Source organism: Macaca thibetana, chromosome 15 (assembly GCF_024542745.1).
Source record: "Macaca thibetana thibetana isolate TM-01 chromosome 15, ASM2454274v1, whole genome shotgun sequence".
Classification (NCBI taxonomy): Eukaryota; Metazoa; Chordata; class Mammalia; order Primates; family Cercopithecidae; genus Macaca; species Macaca thibetana.
The window spans coordinates 93934487-93955828 of NC_065592.1; the positions used below are offsets into that span (position 1 = coordinate 93934487).

Genomic DNA, 21342 nt, shown 5'->3' on the forward strand with positions numbered 1-21342 from the left:
ATTGCTCCATACATGAGCAACCATTAACTTCTTAATGCAAAAAGTTGCAAGAGGTCCCCCGCACTGAGGGGCTCTACTTCCTTCATTCACTGTTAGATTATTTTCATAACATTATTCAAATCATTCTGAAGACAAACTTTGATGAAAAAGAATGGTTACCTCATTAGACACATCCACAACTAAGTTGTCATCGCTTTTGTCACCATCACTGTCCTGGAAGAAAGAAACATTAACGCCATTTACTAAAAGCTAAGAATGGGTTTGGGGCACAGTTAGATTTCTTTCTATAGTTCTTAGTAGCAGACAGACAAAAAAACTACCTGGGACAGGCCTGCAGGCTCTCTATCAGTTTGTCAGCCCTAGTAATTATTATCATCTTCCCCCTCTTCTCATCTGACCTGGGGCTATGCAAAGCTTCAGGCAGGAATTCTGTAGCAGTAGCAAACCAACTATCCAATCACAACTTGTTTACAGGTGATGGCAAGTTGCAAATACTTGGCAGGTTGTAAGTGCTCAGTAAATGGTTGCAACAGCTGAATTTCTCTTGAGGGCTGAAATCTCTAATTTAAAATATGCATACCCTTATATCAGAGTCTTTCCATATGATTTCAAGGTAAAGCATTTTCCCATGGGATTACTAGTTAATGCAAAAAAAAACAAAAACAAAAAACAAAACGAATCCAGCAAAGCTAGCCAGTGGATGGAATAAGCAAACAAAACCCAATCTTTTTCTCTTAAGTAACAAAAAATTAAAAATTAACCTTTTTTGCAATCAGCTTGAAGTATTTTTGGAAAGATAATAGATGGCAATATTTGAAAGGCACTGGCATTCTGCAGTAAGGCTCTCATTGTCCCTTCATAAAGCTACAGTATTTACTAATCAGGGGAAACTCCAAGGTAGCACTGGGTTTGGAAAATATTCGGAAAAGCTGTTCAGCCGGGCATGGCGGCTCACGCCTGTAATCCCAGCACTTTGGGAGGCCAATGCGGGCAGGCAGACCACTTGAGGCCAGGAGTTCAAGACCAGCCTGGCCAACATGGTGAAACCCTGTCTCTACTAAAAATACAAAAATTAGCCGGGCGTGGTGGCGCATGCCTGCAGTCACAGCTATTCAGGCGGCTGACGCACAAGAATCGTTTGAACCCAGGAAGTGTAGGTTGCAGTGAGCTGAGATCATGCCGCTGCACTCTGGCCTGGCCAACAAAGCAAGACTGTCTCAAAAAAAATAAATAAAATAAAGCCTGTTCAATTTAATGATGTGGGCCGGATGCAGTGGTTCATGCTTATAATCCCAGCACTTTGGGAGGCTGAGGCGGGTGGATCACAAGGTCAGGAGCTTGAGACCAGCCCGACCAACATGGTGAAACCCCGTCTCTACTAAAAACACAAAAATTAGCTGGGTGTAGTGGTGTGCACCTGTAATCTCAGCTACTCAGGAGATTGAGGCAGGAGAAATCGCTTGAACCTGGGAGACGGAGGTTGCAGTGAGCCGAGACTATGCCACTGCACTCCAGCCTGGGTGACAAGAGCAAGACTCCATCTCAAAATAAAAAAAACAACAAAAACCAAAAAAACAATTCAATGATGCGATCACCCCCTCCATCAAGTTTGAGGCAGGCTGAAAAAGTCTACTTTCTTAGCCAAAATGTCTCATGTCCTTTAGAGCAGAGTAATACATTATACAATGTAGGTATATGGAAAAAGCAGGACATCTCAATGGGTTTGAATTCTTGGAAAGGAAGAGGTCCCGAATTTATGATCTAAACAATGCTTGTACTGATACTGTTGTCAATGAAGAATATAGAAATAATATCTGAAAAGTTATTAGTACAAACAAGTGCAAATATTATCCACATTGGCCTTCTGAAGTAGGCCCACAAATCTAGGCTGGAAAGTTTACCCTCAACTCTAAATTCAAGTCTTACATGATTTGTTTCCTAATCATACACAGAGCACTACATGTGGGAGACCCAATTTATTTTCTTCAATAGTGTGTTACAAGATATATTTTAGCCATGGTTACAGGGCACCATGCAATTCACCAGTAACAATTCAAATTACAACCAATGAGGAAGCCTGGGTAATCCTAAATAACAGTCTACTGAAATAAATATTTTCATACAATAAAGAACAAAACTAATACTAACGAAAATCTGTTTTCTCTTGGTAAAGCCCACAGCAAAGCACAAATGTTTCCAGGTATTAAGGGTGGTGGTGGTGAAAAAATATAAACTAAAAGAGTTTATCTTCTACAAAGAAAATTATTAAAATGGCTAATTTAGTACACAGACGGAACTAGCAAAAATAGCGAACAATTCCTTTATTACAATGGAACTCTGAAGTGAGTTTACTGTAATTTAAATCTTAGCTTTGTACTGGACCCTTCTGCAAAGGGTACTGCAAAGGACAGTACATGTCTGTCATCGGTGATCTAAGATCTGAGGACTTTGTCTCAGACTCTCCAACATACTCTCCACACACGGTCCCTAACCATTATCCAACCATTAGTACACACAGGTTACAAAACTACCATGCCAAGCTTTATGGATTCTAGAGCACTCATTACTAAATAACTTACTATACACAACAGCCTCATGAAGGGCAATTCAGAATTCTACATCGGCAAATATCTGCATGTCATAAACCTTCCAACTTGCTTCGTAACATCAGAATTCTACCTTAGCAAATATCTGCATGTCATAAACCTTCCAACTTGCTTAGTAACACTGAATGTCACAATGAAAGTACATGCATGGGACATCGGCTCTGGGCAACAGACAAGGGGAGAATGATATGTGCTAAAAAGTGTCGGGTTAGGATGGGGAGAACCAACCGCTTTGTTTCTTAGTATGTTATTAAAGCATGGTGCAAAGTGCGAACCAAATAGAGGATCTCTGGTAAAATAATCGAATACTGGAGCTGGGTTTGGGCATCTTAGCATAGTGTCAAAGAGCAGAGATACTAGAGCTGGCTCCAGCAAATCACTGGGATGTTATAAGAGTTAAATGAAATAATCCATGTAAAAATCACAAGGTACCTGGCACTAACTCCAGGTGGTGCTCAAAAAGATGTTACCTATCATCAGCTATAGGCTTGGGCAAGCCAGCAGCAGACACTATCGTCTATCTAGTGTTTAGAACTCCACATAGCCTGCACAGTTGACGCCTCTTCCTCCAAGGGCATCAGGGACATAGCCCCAATTCAGCAACTCTGCTTTCATACTGTTCCTGAGAATGCATCCATCCTGAAACAGACACTCGGGGACACACAGGCAACTCCAAGTCATACATCGGCTGCAATGTTTATAACCCTGAGACCAGAGCCAATGGCCATCTGGCTCGGTTTGGTTTCCTTTTGAATGTGGTTTTAGCTGGATCTGTGACAAGAGTCCCCACTCCATCAACCAGTAGAGTGATCTCATCTACAGAATTTAAACAAGATGCCTCTGGGATTTCTTCCATTTTCACCATGAACTTAGTTCACTAGAACGCTCACTGTGGAAAACGTTGAGCTCTGTCTTGAGAAGTAGTATGAGCCTGTATCATCAGAACAGCATCCACAAAGCTTCTGTGACACTACAATTTTTACTCTATTTTAGCAGGAGTGGCTGCTAAATTCACAGAGTCCAGGACAAAATGAAAAATGCAGAGACCTTATTCAAAAATTGAGAATGTAAAGATAGTGAGATCTGAGCATTACACCAAGAGAGGGCAGGGGCTGGGGGGACTCCTAAGAACAGCAGGGCCCTGAGCAACCACAGCGCACAAAGCCAGCCCTGCATTTTCATATTCCCTTTTGAGTAACAAAGGCAGGAAGTCCAAAGCGTAACACTGAGCCCGGCAGAAGCATAATTTACTGCCCCAAAGGGAAATAATATCCTACAATGTAAGAACCTCTCCTCTTTATGTTATTATTTTTAAGGACATGGAATTATCACTAAGATCTTAAGAGGATACTTGGATACTCACTTAGGTGAGCAGTAAGCAAACAAATGCTATTTCAAGTCCTTTAATTACTTACATAGTGGCTGGAGTCCTTATCATCCACCTTCCTTTTCTTGATGTCATTGGAAAATTCAGGCCCATTTCTGCGTTTATCTGTGCCTCTTAGACTGTCTGGGACCAGAAGGGAATTACTCTGCAAGACAAAAAAATTAATCAAAGATTTCTTCCCAAGCCTCTTTGTACACATGAAAACCCAACCTCGATGTGAGAACTATTTTTGAAAGGCGATACCTACACAGCCTTTCATTCCATTTAATTCATCTCATCTAAAGACTCTGATGGCAAACGTATCTACAGGTTTACACACTTAAAAAGGAGACCCTGACTTTGCAATTAAACCATCCAAAGCTAGGTGGATTCTTCAGGCCTCCTTGGAAATGTGCTTCTGTTCTATTTACTGTCGGAGAAATAGGAGCTTACTGTGTTGTATGTGGATGTGTTTTTATTCTTTCCCACTGCGACTTCCTGGTCAGGAATGCGAATGGCCTATGCGCAAATCTTGAGATTACTCTATTAGACATATTCTTTAACTGTAAGAGTCAATGTGTACCACTCTAAAAAGGCACAAAGGAAGCGGTGGGATTAACAGCATGGTTTCCTAAAAGGCAAATCACATTTTCCACAGCAACAATGAAGGAACTCTTTTGAATTCTTTTAATTTATTGTTGAAAATAAGACTTGGTGTTCCTCGCCAATAGCGCTGAAATTTAAGACCCAAGGGGGGAATTTCGGCCAGTGAATCTTCAATAGCAAGGCCAGCTCCCACACACAAAAGCAGGAACAAGGACTGATCTTTTCCACAAACCACACAGGATACTTTCATTCGCATATGCTGAGTAGGAACTGTTGACCCAAAGAAAACAGGCATTTTAGATATTTTGGGGTCACATGACATGATCTGACATCTCTTCAATTCCCATCTCCCCTCGGGCTAAAGCATCAGAACATGTTACAATGAGTTCTTTTAAGTGTGGGATTAGCATATGCAAGGGGGCAATTTGTTCAGTGATGTGTTACTGCCCTGAACAATGTTGAATGAGCTGTGCAAAAACCTCCTTTCACAAAGCCCAGATAACCCCAATCTCTGAAAGATGTTTGAGAACTAAGAGGGCGGTGTCCAGGGCCAACAGACAATTATGTTACCTTTCTCTGCCACAATTTAAAACAGAACGGGCTGGGGGATGCCTTTAAGTTAGACCACATCTAATCGACAGTATACAACAGGAGCAAATACTTTATGGTACCTTTTTAAAAGCCGTGAGTTTCATTCCTAACCAGCCAGAGGTAATCAGCCAGGTGGCCAGCCCTCAAAGCTCCCCCTGAAAACCACGGACCCCACCATGGGAGGGTTGTTCCCAGCTCAACCATATGCAGGAGGAAATCAAAACTGGGGACCAGAAGGCAATCCCAAGCCTCTTGGCCCTCCTCAGGGACCGACTCTAAAGGAGCTGGGCTCTTTTATTCATGACTGTTCAAGCTACACAAATGCCAGGAGGCTTAGATAAAAGCAGCTGGGAGGGACCAATGCAATTCAATATAGAGAAGCTCAAAGTAATATCTTTACCACAGTGTTTGGGGCTGAAAGGTGAGCCGGCTGGATCCCTGAACTAATTACCTAGATAAATGTCCGCTAAAAACTAACCCCTCCAACCCAGACCCACAGCCGACAGGGCTGCAGGAGACCTAACTCCTGCAAAGTGCTAACACGCCCTCTGAAAAGCTGGGCCGGAGCAGCAGCTGCTTGTTCACACATGGGAAACATGTTTAAATACACCTCTCTCTTCTAGTTTATTTCAGCCCCGAGGTCTCCTCCTCCAGACTCTGAGCAGCATCCAGGGCAGGGCTATGTCTTATTCAACTTTAAATCTGCCCAAGTGCCCAGCAAAATGGGGCATAGAGTCGGTGTGTGCTGACCAGTCTCTCCACAGTCTTCCAAGCTCTCCTGCTGTCATCAGCACTGCACGTCCAAGCCACAGGGCCATTCCAAGACAGCTTCTTAATGTCTTTTTTTTTTTTTTTTTTTTTTTTTTTTTTTTTTAACGATGTCAAGTGGTACTGTGAACGTAAAAGTAAACTACACTTCTGTTAGAAACAATACAATTTCGGCCGGGCGCGGTGGCTCACGCCTGTAATCCCAGCACTTTGGGAGGCCGAGGCGGGCGGATCACAAGGTCAGGAGATCGAGACCACGGTGAAACCCCGTCTCTACTAAAAATACAAAAAACTAGCCGGGCGCGGTGGCGGGCGCCTGTAGTCCCAGCTACTCGGGAGGCTGAGGCAGGAGAATGGCGTGAACCCGGGAGGCGGAGCTTGCAGTGAGCCGAGATCGCGCCACTGCACTCCAGCCTGGGCGACAGAGCGAGACTCCGTCTCAAAAAAAAAAAAAAAAAAAAAAAAAAGAAACAATACAATTTCTGTTAGAAACAATAACCTTTCTATGACTGGACGTTTGAGACTGTCAAGCTTTGAGGCCTCTGTGTCTACGTGTTCAAAGTTACTACTGTAATTTCCGCTTGAGCAGCTTAAATGAAGCTTATAGTCTGAATAGGTTTTGAAAAGCTCTGAAAGTTCCTCCAAATGTGGTGGACAGGGCTAGTAATTAGCAGCACTGCTTATCTGAAATGGACCCCATTAAACAGCAGACTTCAACAAGTTACAAAACAAGATGCCTCATCATACCTTTGATGCTGTAAAATTGACTCAAAACAAGGCAGCAGAGAGTGTGGGCTGGAAAGGCACAGGAAAACCACACTCAGACCCAGGGATCCCTGGCCCATGCAGCTGCCGGAGGCCCGGCCGGCTTTCTACCTAAAGGCTACCCCACCAAAAAGAGACCGCCTCCTTTTACTCTTGTTCCCGTGAACCCAGCTTTCTGTGTATAACTGCCCCTGACTTCTTCCAGCCCTGATGTTGCTTTCATTGTTGTTCTTGATATGAGCAAATAGTTCCAGCCTAATGAGATTCACTGGCAGCAACAGCAACCATTCTGGTTTTTAAACTACTGCCTGGGGGACCCTTACCTTCATGATTCCCTCACTCGTTCCCAGAAACCCAAAAGTGACTTGGTGGGTACTGCATTTTTTGAGGTATTTTTCCCTCACGCTGTGATTTCTCCTTGTGCACCCCCTACTGTGTGTTGCTTCTGGCTCCAGGGTAGAACACAGTCATTTTGATGGCCATTAAGAGCCACTTTATACATATTTTGAGAATTCAGAGATTAAACCTGGGTATTGACTAAATTGTCATTTTGATCCTCCAAAATTTCGAATGCTATGTTGTCTGGGTCCTCATCTAACAAATCGAGGCAACATTTATGAGGATACCATTTGCAAAAGAATGAAACAGAGGTTGCTTTGCATTACGCTATTTAAAAATGGTTATGAGGCCGGGGCGGTGGCTCATGCCTGTAATCTCAGCAATTTGGGAGGCCAAGGCGGGCAGATTGCCTGAGGACAGGAGTTCGAGACCAGCCTGGCCAACATGGTGAAACCCCATCTGTACTAAAAAAAAAAAAATTAGCCGGGTGTGGTAGCACACACCTGTAATCCCAGCTACTTAGGAGGCTGCGGCATAAGAATCGCTTGAACCCAGTAGGTGGAGGTTGCAATGAGCAGAGATTGTGCCACTGCACTCCAGCCTGGGTGACAAAGTGAGACTCTACCTCAAAAAAATAATAAAATGAAAAATCAAAAAAAAAAAAAATAGTCATGCATTCTAAACACAAAATAATTAGAAACAAACCTGAGAAGAGGCTAAAGCAACTGTCGAGACATTTTGTTCCTCCTCCTCCTCCTCCTGCTCCTTTAATCTGGAGGACTAGGATGTCCCAAGACAGAGGTAATTTGCCTGGGGCCAAGCGGCTCTGTCCACTACCTGCTGATTCCTATTACAGTCAAAGTGCCTCCTCTCTCAGAAGAGTGATTTTTAAACTCAAGTTTATATACATGGAACACTTGTACCCAAAAACTTATTTGAAATTCAGCCTGGCTCTTTAAACTACTGCACTTAACATTCTAATGTGACATAATACCTGACGCGTGGTTTCTCTGACCCACCTCCTAACCAACAGAATGCCTTGCTTTAATCAGGTTAGATGGCTTCCATACCAAAAATAGAAATGTGTAATTTTCAAATGAACATTTTAAAGTCTACTTTAAAATGAACTAGGAATAGTCCCAAATTCCTGCCGTGCCACTCAAAACCCAAAATTAACACTAAAAAAGGCCTCAGCAGAGAGTGACAAAGCAGTCCAGGTACACACAGGCTTCATGGGATGCCAATCACCGCGGGTAATCATCCTACAGACCTATTTGCCACTGTAGACACCTCTTCCTAAGTCTATATTTTGAAAGATTTTAATCTACCAAACAGGATTCATCAAGTAGAATTCATTTTTCAAATATTTATTTGCCAAATAAATATTTAATTGAGAATCAGCTTTTTGATCAACATGAGAACCAGTGTTACCATACTGACTGATATACTCTAATTCCAGCCAAGAAACCCAATGCTTTATTTCACCTTGCAGCTGGTAAAATTTAAATATCTGCCAGGATTTTTAAAGACTGTAAATGTTGGGCAGACTTCTATTACAAGTGTCCCAAGGACTGAGGTTTCTAGACTGCATGTAAGTTTTCCTTTATTTAAAAAAATTTTTTTAAGAAATAAACAAAATCTCCTTATTTATGTCTTCTACAGAAACTCAAAATAGGAGTTATACAGCCCACGGAGGACATTACAAACCTGGGCAAATCAGTTGAAAACATACTGTTCAAAACAAACTAAAATTCTAAAACCAAATAATTTTCTGCACCTACATGTGGCACACACTTACGGGTACAGGGTCAAGTAAAACATAAAGGGAGAAGCATATCTGAGAAGTCTAAAAGAAAAGATCCTCCTAGAATGCTCAGTATCAGATACATAAAGAGGGTTCAAAAATGGGCAGAACTGGCATAACTTTTATATAGAAAGTACATGACATGATTAGATGAGGTGCAAGAACAGAGAAACCATATACTCCACAAGAAGGGACACTCTCTCTCTCTCTCTCTCTCTCTCTCTCTCTCTCTCTCACGAAAATCTGGAATTCTGTGAGAATGCCAAATCTCAGAGGGCATCTTCACTGGCAACAAGCAAATTACTACTTATTAATATATGCTTCCTAAGGGTTACATCTAACTTGCACTAATAGGATGACAGAATAGAACGGCTATGACAGCAAAAGAGCTGGTCAGAAGAAATGAGGAATGACAGATCTTCCGATATTACAGCTTGTGTGCATTCTGAGACAAATTCTGAGCACAATTTCCTAACTGTGGGAACCATGTTTTATTAAACACACACCAGGATCTTTCCCTGCGGTAGCTCCATGGCCTCAGGGTAACTAGATAATTGGCAAAGTGTTCGAATTTCCTGGATGCAAGAGGCCAACATATGCTCTTAAAATAAAGCAAAAATAAACATTCCAACACAATTATGAAACCATACCTTCATATAAGAACTTACAATGTAAGCAGATGGGTTGACTGAACCTCAGAGAGCACCCAGTGGTGTCAAAAGAACATGTTAAGACTGGAACTCTGTATTCCTTTATCCTGACCATTCAGCACAAGTGATGTGTCTATTTCATGCTCCAAACACCCATTCAAGACAAAGGTAGCAAAGACCCAGCCACTTCAAAAAGGATAAAAACCAGTCTTTATAGTCTTGTTCCAATAATCTGACTTTTCTTCAGCAATTTAACACTAATGGTTGTTCACATCTACTAACATGTTCTGAAAAGTAACCCCAGAAACTATGGGGGGGAAAAAAAAAGCAACTTTAATAAAACGCTGCCCTGTCAATGCTACCAAACACTAGTTACAGAGGCCTTCATGCATCCTAAGACCTCCAAGCAACTCCTCTGCCAACAAGTTCAAACCCTGAAACCACCAGCAGCAAAACTGAAAGGAAAACCCATTCATGCACACAGCAAAAGCAAGACAGGTTTCCCTAGTGCAAAAATAAAGCACATTATTCAAATGGATTTCTTTAGCTGCCATGCTGATTCCCCTTGGGAACTTTCTCCTCCCCGCAGGAAAAGTGTTTGTGTCAGAGGTACAGATTGGAAACTCGTGACACCTCATTTATCCTCAGTTACACTAAGGCAGTAGGAACCTAATTTACTAGCACACTCCACACTGACAATTAACTTCTCGGTGAACATTAAAACAATTAGGTAACGACGCACCCCATCACATCTGTGTGCCTTCTCCATCTACACCTGGTATCAATTAAGCCATCACCCTGCGCCGTACTTTTTGCTACGGTCCAATTGGTCATTCACGTACTCTGCCCAAAACTTCAACTACTGCATTTTTAACCCATAAAACTAATGAGATCCCCACTTGTTAACAACATGACAAAGTTGAAAATCTGTCCACTGGCAATCACATCACATCTCACAACCCTGCCTGTGCAGCCCGTCTGAAGGGCACACATTGATGTTTCACACAGTTTAAATGCAAACTATGGGGAAGAACCAGTGCATTCCTGCACCTTGATTTTGCAACTCATCAAGTCAGGAGGACTCACAGAAAGGTAGCCATGCAGGTGACATACAGGGCCAGTTAATGTTGAGGATGGACAGGGTGCTAAAACCACGATGCCTTCGTCACCACCGTCTCATTTGTAGCTGGCCCTTCTACCCTCCTCCAGGCAAAGCAAAACAAACTCTGTAGCAGACAATAAATACAATTATTTAAAATTAATTTTTAAATAACCTCATGACACTGCCATTCCCCATCTCAGGACCTAATCACAGCAAAACCAAAACCTCTATGTCAAAGCATTTTTGAAAGCATGGTTTCTAAGAGCTGCTTACCTGTTTCTGTGCCTCTTTGCTCTCTAGCCCCTGTTGAGATAATTGCTAATGCAAGAAATGGCCCTGAAACTACAAAGCCATTAGGTCAGGACTTGACTAAGTCATCTTGTATCTGACAGCACTTACATTTATACCTCCTTATCTCAAAGATAAGGACACAGAATTTGTTGTCCACCTATGTTCCAGTGAGGAAATGATAAAAATGATTATAGGGACAAAAACAATCGCAGGTTTTCTAATTACAGAGCACAAACTCAAAAAAGAGGTTTTGGAGGCAAAAATTGTTCTCTCGCTTTTTGTTTTTTTTTTTTTTTTTTTTTAAAGATGCTCTATTTTCACTGTAATCACAGTGAGATAAAACCTGAACATTAATCCAGTCCACCAACGCCCCGATATCTACCTGACTTATTGCATCCAGTCAACAGACGCCTCTACCTGGTACAGGCTCCTGACAATCTAGAAACCACCAGGGCTTTCAAGGGTTCACCCTACTCACAGCAGTGTTGCCAACATTCTCAAAGAGGATCTATCTTTTTTAAGCAGAGTTTTAAACTTGGCCAGAAGGGAAACCTGCCCAGGAGACTGCTTAAGAAAACTTAAGCGTTTTCCATTGTGCCCAAAAATTGAAATTTTACGTGACTCATCTCAGTTTTAGCCTTTATTTCCAGGCAATCTCTTAAAATGTCAGGTCAAGATGAATTCATAAGTATTTAGGCAAAAACAGCACCTCCAAGGCTGTGTCTACTTTTGAGAAATTTGATTATCAGGAAACTGATCAAGTTAATAAGCAGCTGAGATCAGTTTCATGGTGCTGACGTGCTGAGAACCAACAGTAACTGCCACATTGGCACGCGGATCCTTATTTCCATAACTGCCTGTGTAATATGTACTTTAAAAAGGGAGAGAAAACCAAGGCTGGGTGCAGAGGCTCACGCCTGTCATCTCAGCACTTCAGGAGGCCAAGGTGGGAGGATCACTTGAAGCCAAGAGTTTGAGACCAGCCTAGGCAACATACTGAGACTCTGAGTGTACAAAAATTAAAAGAAAAATTGTTTTAATTAAAAAAATAAATAGGAGAGAAACCCAGAAGTAACTGCATTGAGAGTCATGAATGATGCATTTACTGTTGTCTTGCTACTCTGCCAACGGCAGTGGGAGGAGGGTATTCCCTAAGCACCTTCCATGCTGTCTGCTATCCTCCCACCTGAGGCCTCCTAACCCCCTCCCTATGAGGCAACCACTACGATCACCTCTTATAGATGGGACTAGGAAGGCACAAAAGAATGAAAAAGCCTTGCCTGTGTAGCCAGAATTCCACTCAGGTCTGCCTTTGTACAAAACTCACGTTCATTCTACCACCTGGTGCCACCACGGTTCCCATGGGCCTCTGGGAGTGAAGGTGATTTTTTTTCCCCAGAAAAAGACCAACAGTATTCTTTTCCAAAGTCCCACATCTTAACTCCTCCTTGCCTTCCATAATGTTGTCATTTTGAGAAAAAGTGACGTATGGGTGGTCCTAACTAGGATTTGGTCCTGCCTCTGACAATTAACTAGTCAAGAACAGCTAGAGAAGAGTAACAAGAAAGAAAAGAAAGAAACCACCTTATGTAAAACAAGGTGATGTTTGTCGTAATTATCTCTAGGTAAGCTCTAAATACAAACTCCTGGTGATTTTAGAAGTCAATTACAGAGTGACAACATGGTCCTTCAGATTACTAACTCTCAATCTCTGTTAACTAAGTAACTATGTGACCGGATGCATCCAGCCTCCTTGATAAAGGAGGTTTTTTTATGCTGCTGTGCCATATGACCTGAAAGACAGATGAGTGGTGCTTAGACTGTTCTGAGTCAGGAACCCCTTTTTGAGAATTTGACGAGTTATAATCTCTCCCCAGAATTCTGCAAATGAACACAGACCCACCACAATCTGCACATACTTATACAGTCCATCCATGAACGCCACTGCGTAGGTCTACAAACTGTCTGCTCTGGAGTCTCCCCCAGAGTCTCCTCCCTTTTCCAAACAGTGATCACACTGGCTAAGTATTTCAGTGCCTTACATTCAACAAATGTTTAACTGTGACATAAAAGGGATCGCTGCAAAATGAGAGCAAGTATACGCAGTACCTCAAACAGTACTTGGCCACATAGTCAGGGCTCAACAAATATTTGTTAAATGACTCAAAGTATTTAAAAGCATGACCTATTATACATTTTTTTAAACCATACAACTTGTTGTCAATTCTCTCTTTCAAGCAGATAAAAATAGCATTCCCTTCAGCCAAAATTTAATGTAATTTATCTTTAATTAAAATATCTCAAGTTATGTTTTTATTACTATTGAATGCTACTAAGAAACAATGGCCTTTTTTAGGTCATTTCATATTTCTCTGCTCAAGAACTGCACTTATGTAAGAAAAAACAGATATCAAAATTTTAAAACAGCCAAAAAAAAACCTTTAAACCAACGCAAAAACTCTATAAAGTTGCTAGCTTTATCATTCATCCCTTTCAGAAGTAAGAAACTTTAAGGTAGTTTCCATAAAAACTTTCACTCTTAGAACAGCCATGTGTCACTGAACAACAGGGATACTCTGTGAGAAAGGGATGTCAGGCAATTTCATCATTGTGCAAATATCAAATAGTGTGCTTACACAAACCTGGGTGGTACAGCCTACTACACACCTAAGCTACTGCTCCTAGACTACAAACCTGTACATGTTACTGTCCTGAATATTACAGGCAGCTACAACACAATGTAAGTATTTGTGTATCTAAACACACCTAAACATTGAAAAGGTACGGTGTTATGCTCTTACGGGACCACCATCATATATGCAATCCACTGTTGACGCAAGTGTTGTTATGCAGTGCACTGATTGCACTTCTGTTTTCTAGGCTTCACATTAAAACAGATTGCTTATTTAAGGCTCATTTGTTTTCCCACCATAAAATCTTTAACTAGCAAATTAATTTCTGCCACTAAAAATAAACTACCTACCAACCAGTTTTAGGCTCACAGATAAAAATTCATACACACCCACATTCCCTGTGGATCCCGTCAGTCTCTGATTTCTGCACTTGGTATAAATAATATGTTCAATATAGAAAGAAAAACAAGAAGAAAAAAAAAAAAAAACCAACAGTAAGGAGTTAGTCTTACTTATGGCCAAGGTTCTTAGACTTTGGTCCAAGGATCCCTTAAGGGTCCCAGAGACCCTCGAAAATCTATGAGGGCAGATTTTCTTCCTAAACTTCAACTAAATACCACAAAAGAGCAAATGCAGAAGAATCCAGCTGTCCTCTTTAAAACTAAATAAATAACAGGACATTCAAGACAGTTGTAGACATACCTAACAATGCCACTCTTCCCACTATAATTCTTTTTTGTTTCGGAAAAGTTATTTTTCACTAATAATGTTATTTGTATTAATACAATTTAAATTAAGTAGCTCTTCATCTGTTTAGGTGATTTAATTTTTTTTATTATTTCTTACCCAGTAAATATTGAAAATCAAAATATTAACCCAGTAAATATCAAAATATAACCCAGATAAAAAGTTATTCAGGGTCCTCAATAATTTTATTTCAAGGGTATCAAGATCATGAGGCCATAAGGCTTTGAAAATCACTGGCCTGTAGCAACTGCCCTTAACCTTTCACTGGATTAAAAAACAGCAGCAAACAGCAATTGGCTGACTTGATCTGCCAAGTAAAATTAGACTTTCTGATTCAAACCACTTTATTAAATAGATAAGTACTATAACATTTTAGGCACTAATAGTATGCATCATCTCATTATCCACTGCTTTTCATACTCATTTTTATACAAAGTTTGAAGAGCTATTTAATTTTACATAACTGTAGCAAAATCCCACTTATGTGGACAGTGAACAATTTAATGCCTCTCTATGGACTGAATTAAATGTTGAGGTTACAATTAGTGTAGTTTTCCCATTTTAATCATCATTGCCCAACAGTTTTCTGTAGTCATTAGGCAGGAAACACAGCATATATACTTGTTCTGAAAATATTCATTGAAATGATTAGAACTTGTCAAAAATTTGATATAAAAAAGGACACATGCCCAAAACACGTAAATCCACACTTGAACTAGAAAGTTGGTTGACTGCTAACCCTAACTTACAGACTTAAAAATAACCCACAATTGCCTGAAACTCAAGAACTGCTTCATACTTCTTGAAGGGGACAACCAAAAAGCCTCCCTCCAGCCACTCCAATGAACCCATGCATTAAGCACTCGCATATATTTTTTCAGTCAAAAATACCAACAAGAGGTTATCAGACACATTCGGAAATTCAGAAAGACACAGAGGTATAACATACATCTCTACTAGCTTAAGCATACAAACCTCTGCCTATTCACAGCCCTGGCATTTCAGAGAGGCACATACCACGTGGCACCACTTCCACAATTCCGATACCAGTGAGTTACAGAACTTTTGCTGAACCTCTCTCCAGTCTTGCGTCTTTTGGTAACTGTGTCACTCCCTCCTCCTCAGTTCTCTGGGCAAGGGCTTTGCTGCGTGTCTACATACCCCGAATTACAGATACGTGTCCCATAGTGCCTTACGTATATGGTATGCACTCAATGAACACAGCCATTTAAGGTGAAACAGGAGGACCGAGGAAAACATGTTAAACTGAAGTCCCAAAGCCAGAATAAGTTCACTAGATTTAAAACACATAACAGCCTAAAGGGCATGGGCTCTCCGCAAATTTCTTCTGTGATTTCATCCAGGGTTAGGTTTTTAAATCTGATACTCTACTGAACAGACATAAAAGATGACTATCTCGCTGGGCATGGTGATTCAAGCCTGCAATCCCAGCACTTTGGGAGGCTGAGGCGGGCGGATCACCTGAGGTCGGGAGTTCCAGATCAGCCTTACCAACATGGGGAAACTCCGTCTCTACTAAAAAGACAAAATTAGCTGGGTGTGGTGGCACATGCCTGTAATCCCAGCTGAGGCGGAAAAATCGCTTGAACCCAGGAGGCGGAGGTTGCAGTGAGCTGAGATAGTGCTACTGCACTCCAGCCTGGGTGACAGAGCGATATTCCATCTCAAAAAAAAAAAAAGGCTATCTTAGGAACCCTGGAATGGCAAAACAATAAGGCTTCCTCCATAAACCAGAGCCAGTTTACTTATCTGTACTTTGTGTGTAGAATATTTTATTTCCTACCTATAACTTTTTGTCCCCCCATCCCCTCCCAACATTTTCCGGAGAAACTTGTAGGACAAGAACTTTAAAACTAGCTACCCTTTCCTTCAACCATTCCCCACTCCTCCAAACACATCCAGATACATGAAATATACCAAGATCTGTCTCAAAGACAATTTTTAAAGTAGCTACTATTCTACACAGAACAGAGTTTAAAAAAAGAAAAGAAAAAAAAAAAAAACCCTGAACTTTTATCTTTCCCCCAAAACTTAGACCAAAAAAGTTATCAGAATTATTTAAATGTTCAGTATCCCATTTTTTTTTTTTTTTTTTTACCATATTAAACACGGTCAAAATACTGCTGTGTTCACAAAGAAGGAAAGGAGGCAAAACCTGCAGGATATCCCAGCTGAAAAGGGGCCGAATTCTCTCTATTTGCTACACAACATTTGAGGCGCACTTTAAGTACGGGTCTCCCCAGAGCTAACTGGCAGATGCATGTACGGATCACACATGCGCATGAAAAATGAGTGTGACTTAGACTGGTGAAAACACGAACTCTCTATGCACACAGCCCTGTCCGCTGAATTTCCTTCTTTTTAAGAGCTTACTGGTACGCTCAGTTCTTATGTCTAAAATAGATGTAAGATCAAGTTCACATTCCAAGGGCAATTATGCAAAGAAAACAAGATATGGAAACCTAGCAACTAAAATGCATTCGCAGAGGATAATGACTGGTTTAGGTAGAAATAGTATATTACTAAACAACTTCACAAAGGGATTGTGATCTCTTGCCTCTAAAACTGATTTAAGATATAAAAATGAATATTCTTTTAAACTACAGCCAACCCCAGACTTAGAATGCAACCATTAACACTTTTACAGTGAGGCGGAGGCATACATAGATCAAAGTATATTTCCAAGTAAGTAATCACAGCAAACAATGTTGCCTCCAAATTATGCCCCTCTTGTCTGATGCAAGTTTTATAAAAAGACAAGAGCAGAGCAAACAGTCATGTAAGAAAAAGAAATTTTAAAGGAAGAAAAAGTAGAAGAAAAAAGCCAGGTCACTGAAAGAGACAGGGAGAGTGTGCGTGTCTGTCTGTGCCCGTGTAGAGAAGTGTTGTCAGAAGGGGACAGTATGTGCATATGTGTGCGTGTGCAGCAGGCGTTTGAGTACTTACTGTGCCCGGCTCTCTGTCTGCTCCCGAGGTTACCAAGAAACGCACAGACATGCCCGTTCAGACACAGAGGCAAGAACAGAAATAAAAAAAAGGGGGGAATAATTAGAACACAAGCCCCAAACAGTTTTAAAAATGGCTTTTATTTATATAAGTCATTGCACATTCCTAATACAGTGATTTCCTGAAAATTACAGTATTTTGTAAACATAAGATTTACAGTTTAACCATACACAAAGCCTATTTTTTTATTTCTTGACAGAATAAATTACTTTTCTTCAAAAAATTAGTCAAGTGCAATTTTGCCCAATATTTAATGCATACTAGAATTAAAGCCTATGAAACTAAGTAGTAACAGATGCAATTATCAAACCTTTCATTTGAACACATTCACTTTCAAATTTAACTTCTTATTTCGCCCCATTTAACAACATTACTTTCTTTGAAAATTACCCAATTAAGCAGTTAACAGTTTTCCATAATATGGTACAGGCCACTGGCATTAACTAGGCAGTTGCCAAGATGTCAAGATGCCTGCAATCTAACGAGATCGAGACATCTACAGATGCCCACAGCAAACCCTGCAAACTTCCAGGGTGACCTGTGTTTCAGTGGAAAGCTTTGCGACAGTTCCTCTTATCTCATTGTTTGCTCTCTGTATAGGTTGGGGCTCTCTTTAGCGATGCACACAACTTTGCAGCACTGTAAGAGTATGAGGACAAAGTCCTAATCTGGCTTGCCCGGCCTCTCACCTCTGTGGTGCTCTGCATCGTGGTGCTTCTTGTCATCTTTTATTGCCAAGTGAGACTGCCCACTCAGAGCACTAGACAGCGCAAGAAGGCCGGCACTGCCCCCGAGGGGCGGGATTCCAGGAGGCTGAAGTCCCGAAGGGTGAGGCGTAAGGGGAACTGGGGGTCCGTGGCCATGAGAAAGATGCTGAGCTTGCAACTGCTGCTGCTGTTGGTGGTGGTGAGAGAGAAAAAGGAGGAGGAGGAGGTAGTGGTGACAGTGATGGCGATGGAGGCGGCATCCAGGGAAAAACAGACATGACAGGAGGGGAAGGAGGAAACAGAACAGGAGGTTCAACAAACACACAAAGGGAGCCAAGAAAGAGAGGGAGGAAAGGGGAAAAAAATGCGGTTAGTGCTTTCAGTTCATCAAAAGCTTTCACCTGCTCAATGACCTCTCCCACCTTCCCAAAATATAATCCTTACAACTACACTGTCACTTTCTGGTATCACTCACCCCAAGACAGGAGCTGTTTATTATTAAGCAAGGCTGGCTACATCAGTAAGTAAACAGGAGCTAGTTTTTTGTCTCTATGCGCCTCCAGGGAGGAGATCCAGCACGTCACTGAATCTAAGATGCCACGGATTTTCAGACTCATGCTGTTTTTGGAGAGTTTAAAATGGGGGTGGGGATGCATCCTACAATATAGTAGCCATACTCTCAACCTGTCACCAGGTAACTCCATTCCACCCTACGTCCTTGCATTGACTTACCACAGTAGTATGATGAGACAAACCAAAACACTATCACTAACGAACAGAATTTGGAAAGATGGGTGTCTCATGCACCACCCAGGCACTTGTGCCCCCTTATTCCATCAAGCCCTCTCAGTCCTGTGAGGAAGTATTGCAATTCCCATTTCCCAGAAGGAACAAAGTCTCAAAGGCATTCAGTAAATTGCTGAAACTCTCTCCCTAGGTGGGAGGGGACTGCAGTCAGTAGAGAAGCAACTCTTACAGCTGCTGTTTACCATAAGGCCACAGACAGGAGACATCTCGGGGAGCCAGGCTTGTGGCCACTGGAAGAAACATTAGAGACGAAACTTTGTATATGCTTTCCTTCCTACCAAGCTCCACGCCTCAAACCCACTCTTTGTACTTGACTCATGAAAATACTCAGACCTAGAATGGGTAGGACCATGGATGAGGAAAGCACTTATGTGTGGGACTCCAGCCAGTGAGCCAAGCCCCTGTTCCCAAATGCCTTTTCCATGATTGCACTTTGCCCCCATTGTTTAACCCATTCCAGAAGTTCTAAGTCAGTTCTCATTACACAGTAGCATTGCTCTTACACATTATATTTAAAAGCACATTGTATGAAATGAAAAAGTATCCAAGAAATGGCCCCTGCACCATGAATCTGACCACATTTCAGCTGTCCAACATAAAACTTATTTTTGATGAGGCAGTAAAAACGATTAAGGCTCAATTTCTAAGGTGTAATGTTAGAAAATTCTCCAGATTCTGATTTGTGCTCACTTCCCTGGGACTCAATTACTCATTTTATTTATTATCCCCTTGCGTGCACTGAATATATTAAATCTTCATGCCAGATCTTCAGTCATTTCTACCCAGCCCACTGACTTTTAACGGAATCCCAAACACACTTCCCAACCCCAAAAGTTAGAGAAAACACCATCGTAAAGCCAGAAATCAGTGTCTGTGGAAATTTTACAATGAATTTTCCAGCACTCCAATCTTTCTAAAAACGTTTAGGGTCAGGCACGGTGGCTCACTATATTCCTACAATCCCAACACTTTGGAGGCCAAGGCAGGAAGATTACTGTAGCCCAAGAGTTTGAGACTGGCCTGGGCGACATGGGGAAATTCCATCTCTATTTTAAAATAAATAAATAAAAACATCTAAGAGCCAGCCAACCATCTTTATAAACTTTCATTCTGTTCAAAGAGAGCATAGTTCTAATTAGAAGCAAAATGGGAAAGGGGGTGAGGTCAGAACAGGCAGCATTCATAGCATTCTTGGAAAGTATAAACTACTCATTCACCATTTGAGATCATAATAACAATTTCTTTATGCATAAAATCACCTTCCTGTCATTCCAAAGACACTAATTCTTGCTCTGTCACCTTTTAAGAGCTTGGCAATAGTGAGACATAAAACTGAAGAAGCTTGCAGTGGCATCACAGTCCACCAGGCATGCTCATTAGCACTTAATTAGGAACTAGACACCTGCCATAAGAAATGTGCTTGGAGAAGGATGAGGAACAGGTCTGCCCTACCAGCAATTACTATCATTACTTGGAGAGTAAGAGCTATGTCCGGCTTCTGGGGGAGAAATGCAATGATGCATACACAAGCAAGTGCAGCGGGTAATTAAGCACGGCACTAATTAAAAGAAGATGAGAGAGACTAAGCTGAGGGGAAGGAATCTAACCACAGGGTGGAGGACGCCACCCTCTCACCCTTCTCCCTGCTCCCCCTACTCCCCTAAAAATCTAGAATGCAGTCACCAGAAGATGACTTCAGAGCTGGGATTCTTACGTCAGACCAAACATACGCCGGTAATATTTAGATACTAAGAAAGTAAAGATTTCTGGCTAGGCACAGTGGCTCACCCCTGTAATCTCAATACTTTGGGAGCCCAAGGCGGGTGGATCACAAGGTCAGGAGCTCAAGACCAGCCTGGCCAAGATGCTGAAACCCTGTCTTTACTAAAAACACAAAAATTAGCCAGGCGTGGTGGCGGATGCCTGTAATTCCAGGTACTAGGGAGGCTGAGGCAGGAGAATCGCTTGAACCCAAGTGGCAGAGGTTGCAGTCAGCTGAGATCACACCACTGCACTCCAGCCTGGATGACAGAATGAGACTCCATCCCAAAAAAAAAAAAAAAAAAAAAAAAAAAAAAAAGATTTCCCCTCCCAAAATCCAAGCTAGCTTTCAGAAAGATGAACTGGGGAAGGTGGATCATGCCTGTAATCCCAGCGCTTTAGGAAGCTGAGACAGGTGGATCACTTGAGGTCAGGAGTTTGAGACCAGCCTGACCAACATGGTGAAACCCTGTCTCTACTAAAAATATACAAATTAGCTGGGCGTGGTGGTGCATGCCTGTAATCCCAGCTACCCGAAAGGCTGAGGTGGGAGAATCACTTGAACCTGGAAGGCGGAGGCTGTAGTGAGCTGAGATCATGCCACTGCACTCTAGCCTGGGTGACAAGAGTGAGACTCATTCTCCAAAAAAAAAAAAAAAAAACTGGGAGCAGATTCTGATATCTTACTGTGAAGAGGTGTTGGCTTACATAATGGGGCTTTGCCACAGCTGTGAAGTAAACCTTTGTGGTTAAACCCAACAGTTTGACTAAT

At 41.6% G+C, this 21342-nt stretch overlaps 1 protein-coding gene across 7 annotated transcripts in view; it reads right to left on the reverse strand.

Annotated features, from left to right (window-relative positions):
• TLE1 (TLE family member 1, transcriptional corepressor) overlaps positions 1–21342 on the reverse strand; it is a 108227-nt gene that overhangs the window by 34311 nt on the left and 52574 nt on the right. For all 7 annotated transcript variants that reach the window (XM_050761988.1, XM_050761986.1, XM_050761989.1 and 4 more), the window contains exons 7-10: positions 17985–18189; positions 17236–17252; positions 4022–4138; positions 160–213 (exon numbers count right to left, since the gene is read on the reverse strand). In XM_050761988.1, coding sequence (XP_050617945.1) covers positions 160–213; positions 4022–4138; positions 17236–17252; positions 17985–18189 — 393 coding nt within the window. The remainder of the gene's footprint in view (positions 1–159; positions 214–4021; positions 4139–17235; positions 17253–17984; positions 18190–21342) is intronic.